Below are 23396 nucleotides of genomic sequence, written 5' to 3'. Positions count from 1 at the left end.
GCTTACTGTGGGTGGTAACTTATCCTGAATCCTTAACTTCTGCTATAAGTTGACAGTGAAGGATGTTTCGTTCTTTGCATTCATCCTGGCAATATATTTGGGTCACGCTCTTCATTTAACCAGGGGAGATATCACTGAGCAAGTTCCTCAGGCCCGAGATTCAGAGAACGTGGGATGCTACTCAATTTCTTTGCTTTTTGTGGCTGGCAATTGTACCTAACTAATCCTCAAAGTGTTTCTCAAGGCTGTGGTCATACACCAAGTGATCACTCATTCATCTTCTGAAAAATAGAGGGGGTGAAATCAATTTGTGCCAGCAATAAAGTCATCGAGATGTACTAGCATGGAAATAGACCCTTTTGTCCAACTCGTCCATGCCAAACAGATATCCTCACCAAATCTAGTCCAATTTTCCAGCACTTAGCTTATATCCCTCCAAACCCTTCCTATTCACATACCCATCCAAATGCCTTTTAAATATTGCAATTGTACCAGCCTCCACCACTTCCTTTGGCAGCTCATTCCATACAGGCACCACCCTCTGTGTGAAAAAGTTGTCCCTTAGGTCCCTTTTATATCTCTCCCCTCTCACCCTAACCATATGCCCTCCAATTCTAGACTGCCCCACCCCAGGGAAAACACCTTGTCTATTTACCCTATCCATGTCCCTCATGATTTTATAAACCTCTATGAGATCACCCCTCAGCATCTGACACTCTAGGGAAAACAGCCCCAGCCTATTTAGCCTCACCTTATAGCTCAATCCTTGCAACATCCTTGTAAATCTTTTCTGAACCATTTCAGGTTTCACAACATCTTTCCGATAGGAAGGAGACCAGAATTGCACGCAATATTCCAACAGTGGCCTAACCAATGTCCTGTACAGCCACAGCATGACCTCTCAAATTTTGTACTCAATAAAGGGAAGCATACTAAACTTCACTATCCTAGCTACCTGCGACTGCCCTTCAAAGAACTATGAACCTGCACTCCAAGCTCTTTGTTCAGCAGGAGTCCCCAGGACCTTACCATTAAGTGTATAAGTCCAGCTCTTATTTGCTTTCCAAAATGTAACACCTCACATTTATCGAAATTAAACTCCATCTGCCACTCCTCAGCCCATTGGCCCATCTGATCAAGATCCCATTGTACCCTGAAGCAACCTTCTTCGCTGTCCACTACACCTCCAATTTTGGTGTCACCTGCAAACTTACTAACCATACCTCCTATGCTTACACCCTAAGCATTTATATAAATGACGAAAAGCAGTGGACCCAGCACCGATCCTTGTGGCACTCCACTGTTCACAGGCCTACAGTCTGAAAAGCAGCCCTCCACCACCACCCTCTGTCTTCTACCTTTGAACCAGTTCTGTATCCAAATGGCTAGTTCTTGCTGTGTTCCATGAGATCTAACCTTGCTAACCAGTTTCCCATAAGGAACCTTGTCCCCAGCCACAGTGTGTGGTTCTGAAGTCACATGTAGGCCAGAACAGGCAAGGAGAACAGGAGGATTTCCTTCCCTAAAGGACACCAGTGCACCAGATATGTTCCTCTGACAATCCACAATGCTCCCATGGTCATCAGTAGATTCCCAAATCCAGAATATTGTTTATTGAATTTAAATTCTACTGCAGCATGACTTAAACCCAGGCCCCCAAAACATCAGCCGAGCCTCAAGATCAGTATCCATTAGGTTACTGATTCCCCTTTCGAATGTGCCCCTAAGGAAACATCAGCTGGAGGACAATGAGAAGCAACATAGATGAATCCTCAATATGAAATTTAGGAGAAGCTTGCAGTGAATTGAAAGGGTATAGCTCAGTCCATTCTGCCTCAAGGGAACACATGGGAGCACACTTGTTGCTGTTGACGACATCTTTCTGGTGGTCATGAGGCCCTTGCAGTTGTCTCCAGCTGAGCAGGGCCACACTGAGTGAGACTTTCAAAAGTTGCCTTTGTCACCTCCTCTTATCCACTGGCACAGTTCTCATTGCACCAATGCCACCCTTTCACACCCTATACGAGAACCCATTGATGGAAGGTGTCTTTGGTGGAGTGTAAGGGTGGTCCTTCTAAGTTTTGCAACTGAAGCTTGACCTAGTGACAATGAGCAAGTTGGTCCCATTGCTTGGATGTTCCCACCTGCAGAGAAAACGGGATGAGGTGATAAGAACTCGCATTGGACAGCAGAAGCCTCTGCAGTGCTGAGACCTCCCAAAGTTAAAAAGTCACACAAAACCAGGTTATAGTCCAACTGGTTTATTTGGAAGCACTAGCTTTCGGAATGCTGCTCTTTCATCAGGAAGTTGTGAAGCAGGACCATAAGACACAGAATTTATTGCAAAAGATTACAGTGTCATGCAGCTGAAACGATATATTGAACAAACCTAGATTTGTTCAATAAATCATTTGTTCAACAAATCTAGGTTTGCTCAATATATCATTTCAGCTGCATGACTCTGTAATCTTTTACAATAAATTCTGTGTCTTATGGCCCTGGTTTACAACCACCTGATGAAGGAGCAACGCTTCGAAAGCTAGTGCTTCCAAATAAACCTGTTGGACTACAACCTGTGTTGTGTGATTTTTAACTTTGTTCACCCTAGTCCAACAGCTGCTCCTCCAAATCATGGAGCCTTCCCAATGTAGCACAGTCTTTGGAATGCTATCAGACAGGGTACACACTTAATGGACACATTGGCCCAATAACACCACCAATCTTCATCGTGCCACACCCACATTCTGTATGATCATAACCCTGGCAGTGTCCATAGCTCGCTCTGTTCCATGGCTGCGATCACATGAAGGTAGGACCCACACACTCCTGTAAATCTGGGGCTCTCACAGATGTGATGAATCCAGTACACAAGGACAATGGAGAGCCAAGTTAAGGCATTGCTGTTATTTCTGGCCAATGCCAGCTTCTGCTATTTATTAGAAGCTGCATATGTCAGGGCTAGCAGATCCTCACCAACACCATGGCTCTGAGGAATCAGTAAGTACCCTGAGCACAAACCCCTCCCCTGTTCAGAGACAGGGTTCAGGTTGTACCCTGAGTTTCAATTTATATTTCTCACTCCTGGAAGGAATATCCAAGCCATAGTTCACATCTTGTGAACCAGTTGGAAGGATCCAATCAACTGGAAAGATATGATAGTGTTGAATTAGCTTTATTGTCACATGCACTCAAACTAGTACAATGAAAAATTTACAAGTCGCCGCCGACAGCGTCCTCTCAGGTATGGGGGGTATAAGCAATAAATTTGTACAAGTTTAGAGACATTTATAATTTATTTATTAAATGCCAGGAAATGGATAAAAACTGCCAAAGGGTTTCTGTGAATCAGCCAATGTACCAATTGTATCACTGCAGAATCCTTTCTTGAACCTTTCGGGAGATCTGTTGACAACTGTATATGACACATGTGACCTTGTTATGCAAGCTGCTTGCTCAGCGATACACCCCTGACTTTTCCCTAAAGCTAAATAACCTAGCTGTCCCAAAGCTGCATTGACAATGGACTACAATCCGAGAGTGTGAAGGACAGCATGACTTCTGTAACACTAGCATCTCATCACTTTGATTTAAGCTGAAAGCAAATGTTTCTGCAATCAGTGAATGCCTTTAACTCCTTCAGGGCCGTGTCTGAACTCCTGATTTCTTTGCTTTGTCTGTTGGGAACACAATGTGGTTAAACACTTTCTCTCACTGGTGTGAAAACAAGATGACTGCTTGTTGACATATTTTTACTCAATGTCACCGGTTTTCTGGCAGATGAAATTAAATCTGTAAATTCCTGCTTCTGTTTACTTAAGGATCATCTGACTGTGTTCTGATGTGCACGTCAAGTTTCATGATGCATTTTACCACATTGCATCTTCAGCATTCAATGGAAACAACATGTCAAACACAATTGTAATGGGCAGGCAGGGTTCTTAATGCACAGAGGACAGCAGAAATGAGAAATGTCCATTCAGTCTATCAGGCTGCATCCAACAGTTCATGGATGGGCTACCCTGAAAGTTCCACTGGCGTGTCTCCTCAGGGACATGGCCTCAAGATTAGGGGGAATAGATTCAGGACAGAGATGGGGAGGAACTCCTTTTCCCAGAGAATAGTGAATCTATGGAATTCTCTGCCCAAGGAACCTTCATTAAATATATGTGGGTGGCACGGTGGCACAGTGGTTAGCACTGCTGCCTCACAGCGCCTGAGACCCGGGTTCAATTCCCGACTCAGGCGACTGACTGTGTGGAGTTTGCACGTTCTCCCCGTGTCTGCATGGGTTTCCTCCGGGTGCTCCGGTTTCCTCCCACAGTCCAAAGATGTGCGGGTCAGGTGAATTGGCTATGCTAAATTGCCCGTAGTGTTAGGTAAGGGGTAAATGTAGGGGTATGGGTGGGTTGCGCTTCATTGGGTCGGTGTGGACTTGTTGGGCTGAAGGGCCTGTTTCCACACTTTAAGTAATCTAATCTAATATTCCTGCTGCTTCCCAGTTCTGGATTACTTTGCTTTTACAGGTGCTTCATTGTTTCTGCTCCCCAACACATTTTATCCATGACTTGAGAAAAATCTCATGAGCAAGAAATGTGCCTTTCTCAAATTTGAACCTGCCACCTATCCCTACGGGAGCTTTCATTTACCCTTTTGATATTACTCAATCAGGCCCCCTTAATGTCATCTACCTTAAAAACTGAAGAGAGAACCTGGGTCTCTGAGCTCTCTCCCAGCAATTGAAACTCCTGTTACGCTAGGAATCAGGGGCACTTCACAGGCTGATCTGACCACAACGCCATACCGTTTAAACACACAGCCTCCATGTGGAAGTGAAGTATATCATGTGAGCAAAAATTGACCATGTTTGTGTAGAACAGCCACAAATGGCACCAAACACAAAACCACTTAGACAGCCGGTGACATCGAATTGTGTAAAAGGGGAAAACAGAATATATAAAAATGGGAAGTGATTCTGCAGATAAAATTCTCCCTCTCCCTTATGTATATATAGAAATAAAATTTTCATTTCTTAACAGGTACCCATTTTTAAAAGTTTTCATTTATTCCATTCTTCAGTATTTTTGCATTGTCTGTGTTGACCAGGTGGTAGGGGAGCTACAATTAACCACAATTGTAGATTTGTACACGAGAAAGTACTTGAATTACATTTACTTGAATATTGTTATGGGAGAGTGCCTATGGCAATGTGGTAACATCGCTGCCGTTAAGCCTAGGTTCAGTTACCCTGCCCCAGCGGTGTCTAATAATGTCCCTGAATAGATTAATTAGGCAATCTCTAAATTATTATGGTCTGAGTCTATAGCTGTGTTAATAAATGGTATTTGTTTTGTGCAATGGAGCACAGTTTTGAATTGGATTACAATCTTAATTTCAATTTATTTACCAATATCAGAACTGAAAATGATTTGGCATCACACACACCCGTACATTAAAACAGAAATGGACCTTGATAATATCTCCCAAGTATTGCATTTGTTTTTGCTGTATATTAAAGTGACTCTATGAGATTCTCAAGATATAGTATTTCAAAGTCAATGATACATGTTGCTAATGGCAATATTTTATCATAAAGAAGGAAAAACCAGTAAAACTGGTGAATATTGGTCCACCTTGTCTTGTACTAAAAACGTGTTGCTGGAAAAGTGCAGCAGGTCAGGTAGCATCCAATGAGCAGGAGAACCGACGTTTCAGGCCTGAGCTCTTCTTCAGGCTCATGCCCAAAACGTCGATTCTCCTGCTCCTTGGATGCTGCCTGACCTGCTTCGCTTTTCCAGCAACACATTTTCAGCTCTGATCTCCAGCATCTGCCGTCCTCACTTTCTCCACCTTGTCTTGTACATTATAAAATGGAGAACTAGTGTGTTCAATTTCAAGTATTAGTTTCCAAACTGCTATGCCACCTCCAATGTACTGAGAGTGCATTTACTTCCTTGCCTGCAGGTGTCAATGTTAGTATAACAGATGAATGTTTTAACTAATTTATTTTAATTGTACGTGACCCAGGGAATATTTAAAGTAGCCTTAAGCATGGAAAGTTAACCACAAAATGTTTCTCATTTATTTTAGTGGGAGGAGTTAAGTGTGGCAGTAGCTGATGCTGCGTCTCCAACCATCTGCTGCAACCATCCTCTGTTCAAAACATCCGATGCTCTGAGTGTTTGAGGGGCTGCGATAGCGAGAGGACGACATCCTCATTGACTCGTTCTGCAGCTCCCTGTGTGCTGCAGCATGCTTTTTGCATTGTTCCCACTTTTGAGAGTCTTTACCCTCCTCAGTTTGGCACAATTGTTAAGAATCAAATAAAAGCCATCCAAAATTGTGTTCTGTATATCTTATCCAGAAGTAGTAATCATTAAATAATAAAGGCATTCCTACAGCAACTTCTCAGCCTCGGGATGTACCAAAGCTCTTTAAAACCAGTGTATTACTTGTGAATTGTTTTTCATGTTATAGTGCAGATTAATACAGGAAACATTTTGTATGAAGCAAGTCCTGGAGGATTTGAGCTGTAGGGAGAGTTTGAGTAGGCTAGAGCCGTTTTCCCTGGAGTGTCGGAGGCTGAGGGGTGATCTTATAGAGGTTTATAAAATCATGAGGGGCATGAATAGGATAAATAGACAAAGCCTTTTCCCTAAGTTGGGGGAGTCCAGAACTAGAGGACACAGGTTTGGGGTGAGAGACAAAAGATATAAAAGAGATCTAAGGGGCAATCTTTTCACTCAGAGGGTGGTACGTGTGTGGAATAAGCTGTCAGTGGAAGTGGTGGAGGCTGGTACAATTGCAACATTTAAAAGGCATTTGGATGGGTATATGAATAGGAGGAGTTTGTGGGGATATGGGCAGGGTGCTGTCAGGTGGGACTAGACAGGGTTGGGGTGTCTGGTTGGCATGGACGGGTTGGACTGAAGGGTCTGTTTCCGTGCTGTACATCTCTATGACTCTAAGTCCTCAAAAACTGTGATGTGCTGATGATGAGGACATTTGTGTACAGCGTTGTTTGAGGGCTAATTTTTAGCCAGGATAGGAGGCAAAACATCTTGACTCTTCTTCACATAGTTCCACAGGATCTTTTAAATTCACGTGAGAGGGATGGTACTGCCTTGATTTAAGTCTTATTTAATAGATTAGCACTACCTCAATACTGTACTGGAGCATCAACCTTGATTTTGTGCTCAGACTCTTAGAATGGGACTTGAATGTGCAACTGTGACTCAGAGGGAAGGGTTCTACCAGTTAAGCCTCAGATAGCTCTTTGGCTGGCAAGCCTGGCACATATTACCGATTTATAGTGTTCCTGAAATAAAAGTGGGATGTGCCATTCTTTTAAATTCTTCATTTTGAACTTGAGGCAAGTGAGTTAATTGCCTTGGAATATGTGTTCGAGATAATGTAACATTAGGATTATTTGTTCTGAAACCAATACACCAAATTATGTTCCCTTTCATAACTAGCCTTAATTTGTGTGGTACATTAGACTTGGGGATTGAGAGTCAAACACTATAAATATTTTAATAAAATACATTTTAGTAAATGTGTTGAGGATCTTGCTTCTGGGCTGGTCAGCCCAGGATTCCAGAAATACAGAACCATATATTTCAATCCTCGAATGCCACTTACTAATTATAACCTTAGAGCTCCATAGCTTCCCTGTCTACTCACACAACATTGCAAGCAGGCTAGAGACATGCACCAAGGTCTGGGCTTCTTGAACTTCCAATAAACACCTTCCTTTCTGGCCATGTCTTTCCAACGTCAGCTTGTCTTTGAAACCAGGGACTCACCGTGTAGCAAATCTGTGTGCAGGATGATACAACAGAACAATGCACTGCTCCTCCCAGCCGCTTCTGGCTGGTTTCTGTGATCTGTCACAGTTGAGGATTCTAATTTGTACCTCACTGTCTCTTTTAAAACCAGGCACTGGAGAAAGTGGCAAGAGCACATTCATCAAACAGATGAGGATCATCCATGGGTCTGGATACTCAGAGGAAGACAGAAAAGCATTTGCAAAGTTGGTCTTTCAGAACATTATCACTGCAGTACAGTCTCTTGTCAGAGCTATGGACACATTGAATATACAATATCAGCTGCAGGAGAATAAGGTGAGAATAAAAGGAATGATGTTAAAAAATGGCTAATGTAAATTTTTGATTGTTCTGGATTGGGATTAGATTGCCTGTTTTATAAAATGATGTCTCTGCTGTCTACACTTAAACAGTTTCCATTACATCTTATGGATAGTATCCTAATAAATAAGAACAGGAATAGGATTCATTCTTAAAGTCAGTCCAGTGGCTTCTCTGCCAGCCAAAGCTTTTGAGAGATCGCATTGGTGCCAAAATTAATGAAAAAGTATGATCAAATCGTAAAGTTGGCAGTTGTTCCTTTCTATCAACATCCCACAAACAACAGATGATGAATGAACAGTTAATCTTTTGTTTCTGGTGTTGTTTGAAAGAGGAATGTTGGTCAGACACTCGGAGAACTGGTGACTGATTCTCAAATAGCTGCATGAGATTTTTAATGTTTACCTGAGACAGGCAGACAGCAGCTCAGCACACTGAGCTGGCTAAAGGGCCAGATCTACCCCACTGCTGCCTCGCCACTCCAACATTATAGTGTCTCAATATTCAGTAGTTTGATTTACAGATGCCCCTGCCAATGGGATCCATCGAGCTGTTCCATTGCCAATGTTTATATAGTTTATCTATCTGTATAAATAGCTATATAGATATGTTTATACGATGCACAGCAGCACCTACAGTGAGGAAACAGACCATTTGGCTCAACCAGTCCACACCGACCCTCCGAAGAGTAACCCACCCAGACCCATTTCCCTCTGACTAATGCAACTAACACTATGGGCAATTTAGCATGACCAATTTACCTGACTTGCACATCTTTGGACTGTAAGAGGAAGCTGGAGCACCTGGAGGAAACCCATGCATTCCCCCAAGAGAATGTGCAAACGCCACGCAACCAGTTGCCGAAGGCTGGAATCCAACCTAGGACCCTGGCTCTGTGAGGCAGCAATGCTAACCACTGAGCCACTGTGTTCTATACGATGCACAGCAGCGCCTGCCAATGTTGTTTCGACAGTCCCTCACATTCCCATAACGTCTCCACCAAGATGGACAAGGGCGCCTCAGAAACTCCATCATCCCCAGGTTACACTCACCCAGCATTCTTCCTGTTCCTTTATTGGTGTTGGTCACTGTCCTGGAATCCTTTGTCTGGCACCATCTTTGGAGAGTCATTACCATCAGCACTGGGTGGTTCAGTGGTTCATATGGAGAAGGACCATCAGCACACTGTCAGGGCAACTACAGTCAGCAATAAACAAGGCCTTCACAGTAAGGCCCACATCCTCAAAATCATTTTGTTTTAAAAGTTCAGCATTTTGATTCATAGCACAGGTTCCTTGATAAAATATTAGAATGTTTTCTTAAACATTTGGAATGAATAATGTACCATTAAAGATATGGCTTTTCACTGCAGAATGTATCTATAAACAAGAGGTAGTTAGAAAAAGGAGGAAGATGAGGTCAGGGAACCTCAGTGACAAAAGGCAATTTTGTTTCAATATTAAATTGTATGTGCAACAAGGAACAGGATCCTGACAGAAATATTATCTGTTTGGCAGAATGAAGCAATTTCTCAGACAATCTCAAGTAGATAATCCCACACCATATATATCATCGATCTGCTTTTGCCAGTAAAGTGTATTAGTTCAGGTAGCCAGCATTTGTCAGCTGTGACAACAAGCAGCATGGAAAGGGAGATAGAAAGGGAAATATTTCATTTGAGACTTATTCATAAAGTATGTCTCTTATAAGTTCTATACAGGAACAGCGAGGCTTCAGAAATTGCATTATAGGAGAGAAAGCCATTCTTGCTTCACTTCTGAATTATTCCATTCAGTAAGAACGATTGTGATGGAGACTATGGAAAGATAAAATACTTAACATCCTGAAAGGTTGTCAGTGTTCTGGAACCAGACAGTGCTGATGTCTCTCTTCCATGCTCACTTATACGAAGCATATGTTATCTCCATTCATAGAGCAATAACTTACTTTAAAGTAAGTGATCGTTACCTGTTTTCCTTTAGTATTTATTTGTTGATGCCTGAACTACAGAAGGTGCACTCCCTCCTTGTGTGAAGTTGCTGTTCCTGTATTGCCCACATTTTCTATGCTATACTTATTCACCAACAGGGGTTCTATCTGATCACATTTGCTATGTTTAATCCTCGTTGGCCTATATTCCAGTGTACCAGGCTATGCAATCTGTATGTTTCTACTGTATGTAATTATTCCTGGGATGTGGGCATCACCACCATGGCTAGTGTCTAATACCCTTACCCAATTAACCCTCAAACTCTTGTTAGAGACATCCCAGCGGGCATTTAAGCGTCACCTACATTTCTATGAAACCAGAGTCACATTTTGGCTGGCAGATTTCCTTTCCTAAAGTGCACGAGTTAACCAGATGGATTTTTAAAACAATTGATCATAGTTTCATGGTCACCGTTACCATAGCAATGGTCACCATAAGACAAGCTTTTTAATTCCAGATTTTCTTGAAATTCAAATTTCATTATTTCCCATGTTTAAATTCAAATCCACAATCCCTAAACAATAGTCTAGGCCTCTAGATTATCAATGCAGTGACATTGCCACTAGATCACTGCCTCCCATTATCATTGCATTCCATTCTCCATCCTCATAACCCTGTAATCATATGTTTTGTCCTCCTCAATTTGTACCATAAAAATTCCTAATGCGGGCTGGAACGAAATCCTTATCCTCTATCTAATAACATATTCTGTTTGCATTGTGGTACTGTAATTCATTAAGCCCCAATAAATTTGATTTGTTCTTGATCAATTCAAAATTTATGTTGTGCCTGGACCTGGGACTCTCCCTCAAAACTAATATATACTCAGCCTTAGGAAGACTCTGGTCTTGAGCAGGTACAGTGTGAGGCGAGTGAAATAACTCCACAGAGGCTGGTATCCTGTCAGCTAGTCATTCTTTATTTACACATGAACAGTCCTTGACTTTTGTACTGCTTCATGCAGAGTCAGGCACCAGAGTGTCAGTATCTCTGACACTCATCCTTTTTATATGTCAGCCAGGGCTCCTTGATTAACCAGATTAACTGCCCTAATGAGAGAACACATCTTCCATGATGTCCAGCTAACTGACATTGTTACAGTCACTACAGTGAGTAAGCATCCACAAAGGCACCTTCAAGTCTGTGTAGCTAAGCTCAGCTTTGGTGGTGATAGAATGTAATTTTGGTGATAAACTAACAGCAGGAACAAAGGTTATATCAGCTTGTGATTAAACAGGATGACCAAGCAAATCTCCTAAACTAATGCTAGAACAATGGAAGTGAAATTCTTCCTGTAGACAATTGGACTGAAAAAGGCAGTGTGTGAAGGAATTTTTGTTTATCCATGCTTTTGTATTAGATTCTGAATAACAGTAATAATTCCTTTGGCCACATAACATACCATACATAACATACATTTGGTGGCACGGTGGCACAGTGGTTAGCACTGCTGCCTCACAACGCCAGAGACCCGGGTTCAATTCCCGCCTCAAGTAAATGTCTGTCTAGAGTTTGCACGTTCTCCCTGTGTCTGCATAGGTGTGCTCTGGTTTCCTCCCACGATCACAAAAATGTGAAGGTTAGGTGAATTAGCCATGCTAAATTGCCCATAGTGTTAGGTGAAGGGGTAAATGTAGAGGAATGGGTCTGGGTGAGTTGATCTTCGGAGGGTCGGTGTGGAATTGTTGGGCTGAAGGGCCTGTATCCACATTGTAAGTAATCTAATCATACCGAAGACTGCATCAAAAAACATTTCTCTGTTAACATCTTGATAAACAGTTTTGGTTAATTGTTGAAGAATTTAAATAGCTAAAAACAAAAGGACTCTGAAAAGCTTCTGGTTGTTTACGAAGCAACATTCATTGTTGAACATAAAATATTAACAAGAAATTTTGATTGAGACAAAAAGAGCCTTTTAATTAAAATTGAGTTCTTTTTTACTGTGGACTTCCTATACCTTCTCTTTAACAAGGAAGAATTGCTTATGCCCCAAATCAGCCAACATTTGGGAAGGAGAGATAGTTTAATGGGAATCCCAATATTATTTTTTCCAAATTCTGTCAACTTTCACCCGCTCTTTTACTTCAGATTCCCAGTATCCATGGATTTAATTTTAGCTAAAACAAAGTGATTACACTCGCAGATAGCTTCTGATAAGAGTGCTGCTCCCATTGTTCAGAATGGTAAGCTTCCCATGGAGAGGAGACTGATGGTAATGGAAGCGGATCTGGAAATTCTATCTCATAGCCCAGCTGTCGAGCATAACCGTTAGCTCATATTCCAGCTGTGTGGAGGGTATTAGTCAGATATTTAATGTCAAGCGTTTTAGAAACAATGGAATGAACCAGATTTCAATTGACAAGATCTATGCAAACTTATTGCTTGGGGTTCTGTTATGGCATAGTGATAGTATCCCTATCCCTGAACCTGGAAACCTGGGTTCAAGTCCAGCCCGCTGAGAAGCTGTGTAATAACATCTCTGAGCAGGTTGGTTAGAAAATAAGGTTAAATTTTAAAAAATCAAATTTACTGCTAAAAAGGGCCTTGTGGAAATGTCCTTACCTTTTAGTCAGAAGGTCTGGGTTCAAGCCCGACTTGCTCCAGAGATGTGTATTAACGTGCCTGACCAGTTGATTAAAAATATTCAAACTTACTACATTGATATTGTGTAATAATATGCACAAATAGACTTGACATGTAAAAATGCAAACAGAACAGCCGATTCAGAACGGGAATAACTGTACTTCTTATGGAAAAAAGAACTCATATAATATTAACCACATGCATTGAACTTCTTAAACATAATAAAGATGTGACTTGTTTGTCAAGTATTTGTCATTCCCACTCACATTTTGTTTGGTCTTGAAAGTTTCACACATTCTCCTGAAAGGTTGAGTGATGTAGTTGCTGTTGCTGAAACAGGGTTGTGGCTAGGTCAACACTGAGTTAACTAAATTCAACTAGAGCAGTGGTATAGGTACAACAATTAACCACCATACTGGCTAATAAGAGAGAAAATGTCTGTTTTTCAGCAACTTTTATTGGAATTACGAATGCAGATGTTCATTAGCAACAAGATTTGGTTCACTCGTGATCTTCTTAGTATTGAGAGTCTTGTTGCTGTGTTGGCAGTCATAGAGATCATCCATGCCAACCAGATGACCTAAAGTAATGTAGCCCTCTTTCCCAGAACTTGGCCCATATCCCTCGAAACTCTTCCTGTTCTTATACCCATCCATGAAGCATGGATTTTGGGTAAAGTGGTGGAGAATAAGTGGTGTCTCTGCATTCCACTGAGCAAGCCTTCAGTCAGGGATTAACTTTAGTAAGGAAAGAAAACATTTCCAGGTGAGGTACCCCATAGATCCCTACCATATGACAATTCAATCTCTTGCTGCAAGTGCTATGCACAGTGCTAATACAACAGCCAGCTTCAGAGCCTATGTGTATTACACTGAAGAGCTTCAAAAGTAAATACAGATGAGGAATGTGTTGAATTGGGATGAGAATGATGGGTGAGCAGGATTTACCTTTGGACAAATTGACAGTTGAACAGTGGCTGATCTTCAGGCAGCTGTTTAGAGTAGTGTAGGGTCATCTTGAAGTTTAACAGGGCAGTGAGTGGTGGGAATGGATTGGTCCTTGGTTATACACCCAAACTCGATTCTACTTTCTAAGGAAGTGAATGTTGAAAAGGCCCCCCCCATTGAATCTCAACCTGACAAAGTCCATGGACCAGAATGTCAGCAGCAGAAGCAAAAAGAGGATCAGAATGATTTCAAGATTAGAGTTTAAGGGCAATGTTCAGGTTCTGTGTGAGATTGGCATTTGGAGTCATCCCACTGTATGTTAGACTTTTCATTGTGAAACAGTTATTTTTACGAACTCAAGTGTAATTCTCCATGCTGTCACATGATGTTTCCATAAGGAATATAAGGAAGAAAAGCAGTGCTCCGGATGCAAGATTATATATTCATTGCTCAGTAATATTCTGTGACTTTTTCGTGACAAATAACTAATTTTTGAATTAAATGTAATTATAATTAGGAGACAAAGAATAATTGACCAGAGTGGCAGACCTAATTTGATCCCAGTTTTCAAGTTACCTACTCAGTTATGTTTATATCTCTATTACAAATTCGCATCACCACAATTAAGGTGGCTTTATGTATATAAACTTGCCACACTATAATCAATCGTGTTGCTGTAGCAGGTCTTTCTGTTTAACTTCAATTTATGTAGCCATTTAAAGCTTGTTGAATTTAGGGAATCCAATCTATGTTAGTGCTACAATTTGCATTCCTATTTAATTCACAGGAAAATTCTCAGGTAATAAAGGATTTAGAAGCCTATAAAATCACTACTCTTGAAAGGCACCATACAGATGCAATTAAAAGCTTATGGAATGATCCAGGAGTGAGAATGTGTTATGAACGACGTCGGGAGTACCAGTTGCTTGACTCTACAAATTAGTAAGTCTTTGTTATTTTAATTTCCTTTCTGAGGTTCCCTCCTGTTCAGGAATTCACTTAATGTCAGCAATTATGCCAATCATTGCAATGCAAACAGAAAGTACTGGAGAAACTCAGCAAATTGGGCAGATTCTGTAGAGATGGAGAGAGGAGAGTTAACTCAATCCTTTACCTTTTTTCCATTTGTCTGTGCTTACTTTGATGGTGGAGGGAAGTAGGGAAATTTGCTTTCACAATTTCATTGTATTTTTGTTTTGTCTCAGACCCCAGGCACTTGGTTGGTCTCTATCCCAGCAGTCAAAGAGTGTGGTGCTGGAAAAACACACCTGGTCAGATAGCATCCGAGGAGCAGGACAGTCAGTGTGCAGGCATAAGCTCTTTGTCAGGAAGGCCTTATGCCCGAAGTGAAATCCTGATGAAGAGCTTATGCCCAAAACTTCGATTCTCCTGCTTCTTGGATACTGCCTGACCGGCTGTGCTTTTCCAGCACCACACTCTTCGACTGATCGCCAGTATCTGCAGTCCTCGCTTTCTCCACTTTCTCTCTCTATCCCATCAGTCTTCAGAATTACACCTTGTTGCCTTTTGAAGTGAATTATATTATGAAATTTAATGCTCTTCTGTGCTAACTTGTTCCATGCCAATATGAAATAATTTCCCCTAATCCTTTCTAGTGGAAATGATAGATGGGATTTTCATCTCAGGACTACCCTGTTCATAGATACAGCCTAAATTACAGCTGATTTTAAATTGGCTTGCCGCCTGTTCCAATCTTTGTCCCACACTTCATTTAAAGAATTGGCAGCTCTTCAAGAACACCTTATTAATATTCCATAATGACACAGTTAGGAGTCCTGTAGAAATTTCATGTCAGTCAGTGCTGTTACCTCTGTGTCATGAGCCTTGGGTGTGACAAGTTGGAAAGCAGCCAATGGGAGTGCTATCTGAAAGGGATTATAAACTGCAGTCACGCCAAGCTGTGGAATTGGTCATTTGTTTATTCCTTGAGGGATTTTTAAGCCTTAGAGAATTCCACAAGGTGAATTGCTTGTTGCTGTTTTGCATGACTGCATAAGGGGAGGTGATGGCCAAGTAGTATTATTGCTAGATAAAAGCAAATTACTGCGGATGCTGGAATCTGAAACCAAAAAAGAGAAAATGCTGGAAAATCTGAGCAAGTCTGGCAGCATCTGTAAGGAGAGAAAAGAGCTGACATTTCGGGTCTAACTGACCCTTTGTCAAAGGTTTGACAAAGGGTCAGTTAGACCCGAAATGTCAGCTCTTTTCTCTCCTTATAGATGCTGCCAGACTTGCTCAGATTTTCCAGCATTTTCTCTTTGTTAGTATTATTGCTAGACTATTAATCCACAATCTCAGCTAATGTTCTGGGGACCTGGGTTCAAATCCTGCCATGACAGATGGTGGAGTTTGAATTCTGTTAAAATAAATCTGGAGTTAAGAATCTATTGATAACTGCGAAACCATTATTGGAAAACCCCATGTAGTTCACTAATGTCCTTCAGGAAGGAAACTGCCATCCTCACCTGGTCTGGTCTCCATGTGACTCCAGACCCACAGCGATGTGGTTGTCCCTCAATTGCCCTCTGAAATGACCTTTCCTCCGTTATAAGATCAGAAGTGAGGATGTTTGCTGATGTTTGCACAAGCTTTGTACTCTCTTACTCTGGGGGAAAGACCTTGGTTATTCAGCCTATCCATGCCCCTCATGATTTTATAAACCTCAATAAGGTCACCCCTCAGCCACTGATGCTTCAGGGAAAATAGTGCCAAGCTATTCAGCCTATCCCCATAGCTCAAACTCTTTAAACCCAGCAACATCCTTGTAAATCTTTTCTGAACCTTTTCAAGTTTAGCAACATCTTTTTTATAGCAGGGAGACCAGAACTGAAAGTGGCCTAATCAATGTCCTGTACAGCCGCAGTATGACATCGTAACTCCTATACTCAATGCTCTGATCACTATCCTGTCTACCTGTACTCCATACCCAAAGCAATGGGGTTGACTCTTAACTGCCTTCTGGGATGGGCAATAAATGCTGGCCCAGCCAGTGACGCCCTCACCCCATTAACTCACAAACCCAGATCTTAACAGTTAAATCCAAATGGCTATTACATTAAGATACCTAGTTAAATATTGGACTCACCTGTGAAGTGCAGGTTTATTGCCTCCTACACTTCCCAATCATTTCTTTAATTCCTGTAGGTTGTAGGCATTGCTGATTTGAACAACATTTATTACCCATTCCTGATTTCTCATGAGAAGGCAATGCTGAGCCTACATTCTGAACAGCTATAATCCTTGGGGTGTAGGTACAGTGCTGCTAGGTAGGGAGTACCGGGACTTTGGCCTGACGCTAATGATGCAATGGTGATATCAGGACTGCACATGGCTTAGGGGAAAATATTCAGGTGTTGGTGTTCCCATGAATCTACTTCCCTTGTCCTGCTAGGTTGTAGAGCTGGTTGGATAGTCCTGCAAAGGATCCTTTGTGAGGTGCTGTACACCTTTATAGATGGGACACATTGCTGCCATTGGTGGATGTTGAAGGTGGTGGATTGAACAGGGGCTGCACTCAAGTGGCTCGCTTTGTTCTGGATAGTGTCAAGCTTCTTGAGTGTTGTCAGAGCTGAATCCATCTAGGCAATGGAGAGTATTCCATCACACTCCTGATTTGTGGCTTGTAGATGGTAGATTGACTTTGAGGAGACAGGAGGTGAGTTATCACTGCAGACTGTCCAGCTCTTGTAGCCACTGTGTTCATATGGCTCATTCATTTCAGTTTTTCGTGGTCCCACAATGTGTATATTGAATGTCAGGGTGAAATAGTTAGATTCCCTCATTTGAGAAGGAGATTGCTTGGCACTAGTGTGACATGTCTGTTACTTGCCACTTATTTTGACCAAACCTGGACATTATGTAGTTTTGCTGCATATGGACATGGGCTGTTTTGGTACCTGAGGAGCCATGCATGATTCTGTAAATTGTACAATTAATTATCAGCAAATCTCCCCCTTATTTCTGAGCTAATAGTGGAGGGAAGGTCAATGATGAAGCAGTTGGCTTTGCACACTACCCTGAGGAACTCCTGTAGAGGTGTCCTGGAGCTGAGATGCTTGACCTTCAACAACCACAACCATCTTCCTTTGTGCTAGATACAACTTCAACCAATGGTGAATATTCCCTTAATAGCCTTTAACTTCAGATTTGTTCTGGCTCCTTATTGTCATGAAACCTGAAATTGTAAGCAAAGCACAGAAGATCTGGCAACATCTGTGGAGAAAATGCAGAGTAAACATTGTCTTCAGAACTGTGTGTTTCAGATTTCCAGCAAATGCAGTTCTTTCTTTTTTTAATTCCTCAATTCCAGACTCCCTAAAATGTTGCCTTGATGTTGAAGGTAAATATTTTCATCTCATTTCTGGAATGCAGATCTTTTTTCATATTTGGGGGAAGGCTGTAATCAGATAATGAGCTGAGTGGTCCTGCCCGAACCCAAACTGAGTAACAGTGAGCAGGTTATTGCTGAATGGGTGCTGCTTGATAGCACTGTCAGTGACCCTTTCCATCACTCTGATGGTTGAAAGTGGACTGTTGCATCAATAATTGGTGGGATTAGATTTATCCTGCTTTTTTTTGTGTCCAGGACATTTTCCACTTTGTGTAGGTGCCAGCATTGTAGCTTGGCTAAGGGCATGGCAAACTCTGGAGCACTAGTCCTTGGTGCTATTCATTGAAATGTTGTAAGGACTTATAGCCTTTGTAGTATCCAGTATCTTCAGTCATCACATGGAGTGAATCAAATTGAGGGATTATCAGCATTTATGATGCTAGGACTTCTGAGGGAGGCCGAAATGGTCAAATACTCAGCACTCCTGGTTGAAGATGGTTGCCTGATCTTTTAAACAGAGGTAAAAACTGAAATTGCTGGGAAAACTCAGCTGATTTGGCAGAATCTGTGGAGAAAGGACAGAGTTAACCTTTTGGGTCCAGTGACCCTTATTCAGAATGGATAAAAGAAAGGTCAGCAGAAGGGCCACTGGACTCTGCTTTCCCTCCACAGACGTTGCCAAAGATGTGCAGGTTAGGTGGATTGGCCATGCTAAATTGCTCAAAGTGTCCAAAGATGTGCAGGCTAGGCAGATTAGCCGTGGGAAATGCAAGGTTATAGGGCTGAGATTCTCCAGCAATTTCTGTCTTTATTTCTGATTTCCAGCATCTTCAGTTCTTTGGGGTTTTTATTTCCACACCCAGATAATGTGTTGCCCCCGTCATTGAGAATGGGTCATTTGTGGAGTCTCTTCCTCCAATTGGGAGCTTAAATCACCCACCAGCATGCATCATTGGATATGGCAGAACTGCAGAGTTTACATCTGATGCATCAGTTGCTGGATCACTAAGCCTCTCTATTATATCGTGATCTTTGATAGTATTAAACCAGAAGCTGGATTATTGGCGACCAAATGGTTTCAGGTCCCAGGTTTTTTGAAATTTTAAGCCCCAGTTTCATCCCCAAGACTTGACCACCCATAATCCCACCTCCAACCAAAACAATATGAGGATTTGGTTCTCAGATTTGAAATATTTTAACTTCTTAGTGAAAGTTCATATTTACTCATGTTAAGCAATCTCTCTCTTTAAAATTATTGATGAACAGTTTCCATATAGAATTGCCAACTCAGGCCATTTCTCAGCTGCTTACATCGAGAAGAAATGGGAAATAGCCTGGTACTGTGCACTTTGGAGATCAAATGATCCAAATTGGGAGATCTTAATGATATATCTTTCCTGTAGTTCCCTCCCTTGAACAGTCTATATTAATGTACTTCAGTGCTGTAACTTGAGGACACAAGTCTACTCATTCATCCTTTCCATTCTACTAACTCACAGGGGTCTGTTTATTTCTTTTGCAGTTACCTGACAGACATTGATCGTATTGCAGCCAGTGATTACATCCCAACAGATCAAGATGTCTTGAGGGTTCGAGTACCAACAACAGGCATCAATGAGTATTCATTTAACATGCATCAGGTCTCCTTAAGGTAGGCTGAAATCACTTTGTGGGAAAGAGAAGAAAAGTGCAAGTTATAGAAGCTACAAGATCCTTGCTCAATAACATTAGCAAAAGACGTTAGCAAAATAACCTCTTTAATCGCTCTCATTTGTTTGCTAATTGTCATGAATAGAGTGAAATACATCTTTTGGAATGGAAGTCATCAATATTTCTAAAATGAGAGAAACATATTGTTCAGTGATGTGATTATGTTTTATATCTAATTTTCCATTAGATATGTCTGCTGCTAACTCACACAATAACTAAAGTATGCTTTGCTAGGGAGTTTGAAATTCAGCCCAGCAATGTAATTTTTAATGTATTTTATTTCCACCTCTCTCAATTTTATTCCTTTTTTCCTCTCTCATTCTTTTTCTATCCTTTCATCTAACGAGCCCCAGTTATTGGAGCCTAATCTAGCCTGAGGACAGCACAGTGGCTCAGTGGTTAATACTGCTGCCTCACAGTACCAGTGAACCAGGTTCAATTCCACCTTCAGGCAACTGTCTGTGTGGAGTTTGCATGCTCTCCCTGTGTCTGCATGAGAGTGCTCTGGTTTCCTTCCACAGTCCAAAAATGTGCAGGTTAGTTGGATTGGCCTTGGAAAATGACTTGAATTGAATTTATTGTCATGTGTGCCGAGGCACAGTGAAAAGCTTTGTCTTGCGAGCAATACAGGCAGATCACAGAGTTAAATAGCATAGATAGGAAATAATAGGTAAACAGTGGCAAAAACAAAAACACAGGTACAGGCGAATGTTAAGCGTCTGTGAGTCCATTCAGTATTCTAACAACAGTAGGATAGAAACTGTTTCAAAACTGGCTGGTGTATGTGCTCAGGCTTCTGTACATTCCCCCCAATGGTAGAGATTGTCAAGGTGGGGTGGACTTTTGAGAATGTTGGTGCCCTTTCCTTGACAGCGGGCCTGGTAGATGGATTCCATCGATGGGAGGTTGGCCTTTGTGATTGTCTGGGCCGAGTTCACCACTCTCTGTAACCATCTCTGATCTTAAATGGTACAGTTGCCATACCAGGTAGTGGTAAGTCCAGACAGAATGCTCTTGATGGCACATCTATAAAAGTTGGCAAGGATATTCGCCGTCATGCCAAATTTCCTCAGCTGCCTGAGGAAGAAGAGATGTTGTTGAGCTTTTGTAACCAGTGGCTCCAACGCAGGGTAATAGGGATAAGATAGGAAGATGGGTCTGGATGGGATACTGTTCACAGGGTTGGTGTGGCCAAGTAGCCTGATTTCACACTATAGGGATCCTATGATTCAATTCCTTTCTCATTTTTGCTGTCATTTCGACTTTAGTTGTTCCTGGTAGCAAAACCAAAACTGGACTGAAAAGATTCATCTCATCTGCTTTCTTTCTTTTCACTGGTACTGTCTCTTCCACAGACCTATCTCATTCACAATCCTCATTCGATCCAGGATAATGGATAGAAATCATGGGTCCCACTGCTGGTCCTAGGCCAGATCCCTGAGATACCCCCTCCCAGCCCTGCACCCAACTTGAGTACAAAGGGCCTCTCTTCTGCCCAGTTATTGGGCCCTAATCTAGCTCCCTGTCCTGGTACTGGTTGCATCCCTCACATTTCTTTCACTGCCTCTCCAACTCAACCTCTCTCTCTGTCATCCCTCTCTCATTTTCTGGTCCTCTCCTTCTCTCCCCCTCATTTCCTACTTTTCTCATCTCCTCTGCTGTTTATTCATTAATTTAGCTTGGGGAGCAGAAGGCGTGACTGAACCAGACTCAAAGAATTCAAATAGATCATGGTACTTGGAGAAATTGACAAATCTTGGTAATATTTTTTAGTAAGATCACAAGAAATAGGAGCAAGAGTAGGCCATTCGGCCCATTGACCCAGCTCTGCCGTTTGAAAAGATCATGGTGGATCTGATTGTGATCTTGACTCCACATTTCTGAATATCCCACATGAACTGCCTTTTCAATCAAAAACATATCTAATTCATGCTTGAGTGCTTTCAATTGTCCAGTCTCCATGATCTATATGGACACTAAATAATACAATTAGAAAATAGTTTTCAAATGAACAGGGAAATTGATGGCCTCTACTCTTCTTAAAAGTGCAATGTTTTCTAGCCCTGGTTACACTCTGTTCGGGAACGCATTGCAAAAGTTAAAACAAGGCATAACTTTTCACACAAGGTTCATGACTGGAGCAGAAGAAGTTAGTAGAATCAAGAATCTCACGAGAAGCCAATAGTTTGTTGTCCGTTCATTTAGCTGGATGGAACATCAGGGCTGCAGGTTCACAATTTTCTGATGTGTGCGATACAAATCCACCAGGAATTTCCCATTATAGACTCAGGTTTCAATGCTGTTCTTTGGCTATGGGTAACCCATAATTAAATTTCCATAAAATTAATTGAACTAGATTTATTTAATTGATATTGGATGACGTGCTAATAAATCTCACTGGAACCACTGAGTGTGGTTTAAGGAATCTAAAAATTTGTCTTAGTTTTTGTTTTATTCCTTTAAAAAAAAGTATTAACATTTGCTGCTGAACCAAGTATCCTATGATTCATATTTAAAACTTTTATTTTTGTGACTATTTTTAAAAGCAATAATAACTTGCATGTGTTTGGATCTTTTCTCTGGAACACCACAATCTATTGTTATGCCTGATTGAACCAGTTGTCCTTCTCTAACTCTTAGAATTGTGGATGTTGGAGGACAGAAGTCGGAGAGGAGGAAATGGATTCACTGCTTTGAGAATGTCATATCGGTTATATTCCTGGCCTCCCTCAGTGAATATGATCAAGTCCTGGAAGAGAGTGAGAATGAGGTAAGATTCCTTCGATCCTTGGGGACTACATGGTGTGAAGTTACCTTGCCATAGACCTCTGCTTCCTTTATGGACTGTTGGGAATTAACTCCTATGTGGTCATTTTGTAAGTCTGTCTTGTCAGCAGGTATCCTGGCAGCTGACATTGTGAATCCGAAATTCGAGTGCATGCAAAATATGATTTTTCAGATTTTTGAGACCACTCGGTTTTAATGGAAGTTCATGGCCAACATGTTCTTGGATTCCTGCAGTGCTCTGGTAATGGGGAGACCCTTCATCAGCAATCAGGTTATTGCAAACAGCTCTTACATATGGTGCAGCTTGAACTTGGTTTAAATACAGTCTTTGAGGGCATATTGATATGATTATAACTTAAGCAAATGGGAGTATGGAATGTAGTTCCTTGTCACTCCTCTTTAATATTTGAAATAGTTTTCAGTGACATTTATTTTATAATGAGGTTCCTTGACATTTTTATTGTCCATTCAATTTTATAATTGACGAGACAATGTAATTACTGGAGATCCACCCTTGTCAGTTTCGCATGCATTTCGTTGCAGTGACAGGTTTCCTGGCAGGGATGAGCTCAAGGCTAAATCAAATAGCCCACCATCTGATTCTTTAACCACCTCACCAATCCAAACAACAACCATCCATGCAATCACTGAGCTAACTACCTACCCATCCCAGATCGCCGCTGTGATAATAGAGTTCTTACAGCACCCTTCAGTTCATTGTGTCTGTGCAAGTCCTCAAACACCCATCTGTTTTCATCCAATCTTTCAGCATTGTAAGCTATGGAATTTCAAGTGTTCATCTACATAATTCTGAATTGTCTTGAGGGTTCTTGCCTTGATGCCCCTTTAGGCAATGAGTTCCAGATACTTATAACCAGGTGAAA

The 23396-nt window shown here is 41.5% G+C and overlaps 1 protein-coding gene across 1 annotated transcript in view; it reads left to right on the top strand.

The window, feature by feature from the left end:
- The window catches only part of LOC132829125 (guanine nucleotide-binding protein subunit alpha-11-like), an 85694-nt gene that overhangs the window by 42437 nt on the left and 19861 nt on the right, over positions 1-23396 (top strand). The window contains exons 2-5 of the mRNA XM_060846447.1: positions 7936-8120; positions 14452-14606; positions 19538-19666; positions 22366-22495. Coding sequence (XP_060702430.1) covers positions 7936-8120; positions 14452-14606; positions 19538-19666; positions 22366-22495 — 599 coding nt within the window. The remainder of the gene's footprint in view (positions 1-7935; positions 8121-14451; positions 14607-19537; positions 19667-22365; positions 22496-23396) is intronic.

This window comes from Hemiscyllium ocellatum, chromosome 28, assembly GCF_020745735.1.
Source record: "Hemiscyllium ocellatum isolate sHemOce1 chromosome 28, sHemOce1.pat.X.cur, whole genome shotgun sequence".
Taxonomy (NCBI): domain Eukaryota; kingdom Metazoa; phylum Chordata; class Chondrichthyes; order Orectolobiformes; family Hemiscylliidae; genus Hemiscyllium; species Hemiscyllium ocellatum.
Note: the sequence above shows the minus strand (reverse complement) of the source record. Positions and strands in the feature narration are given on the sequence as shown.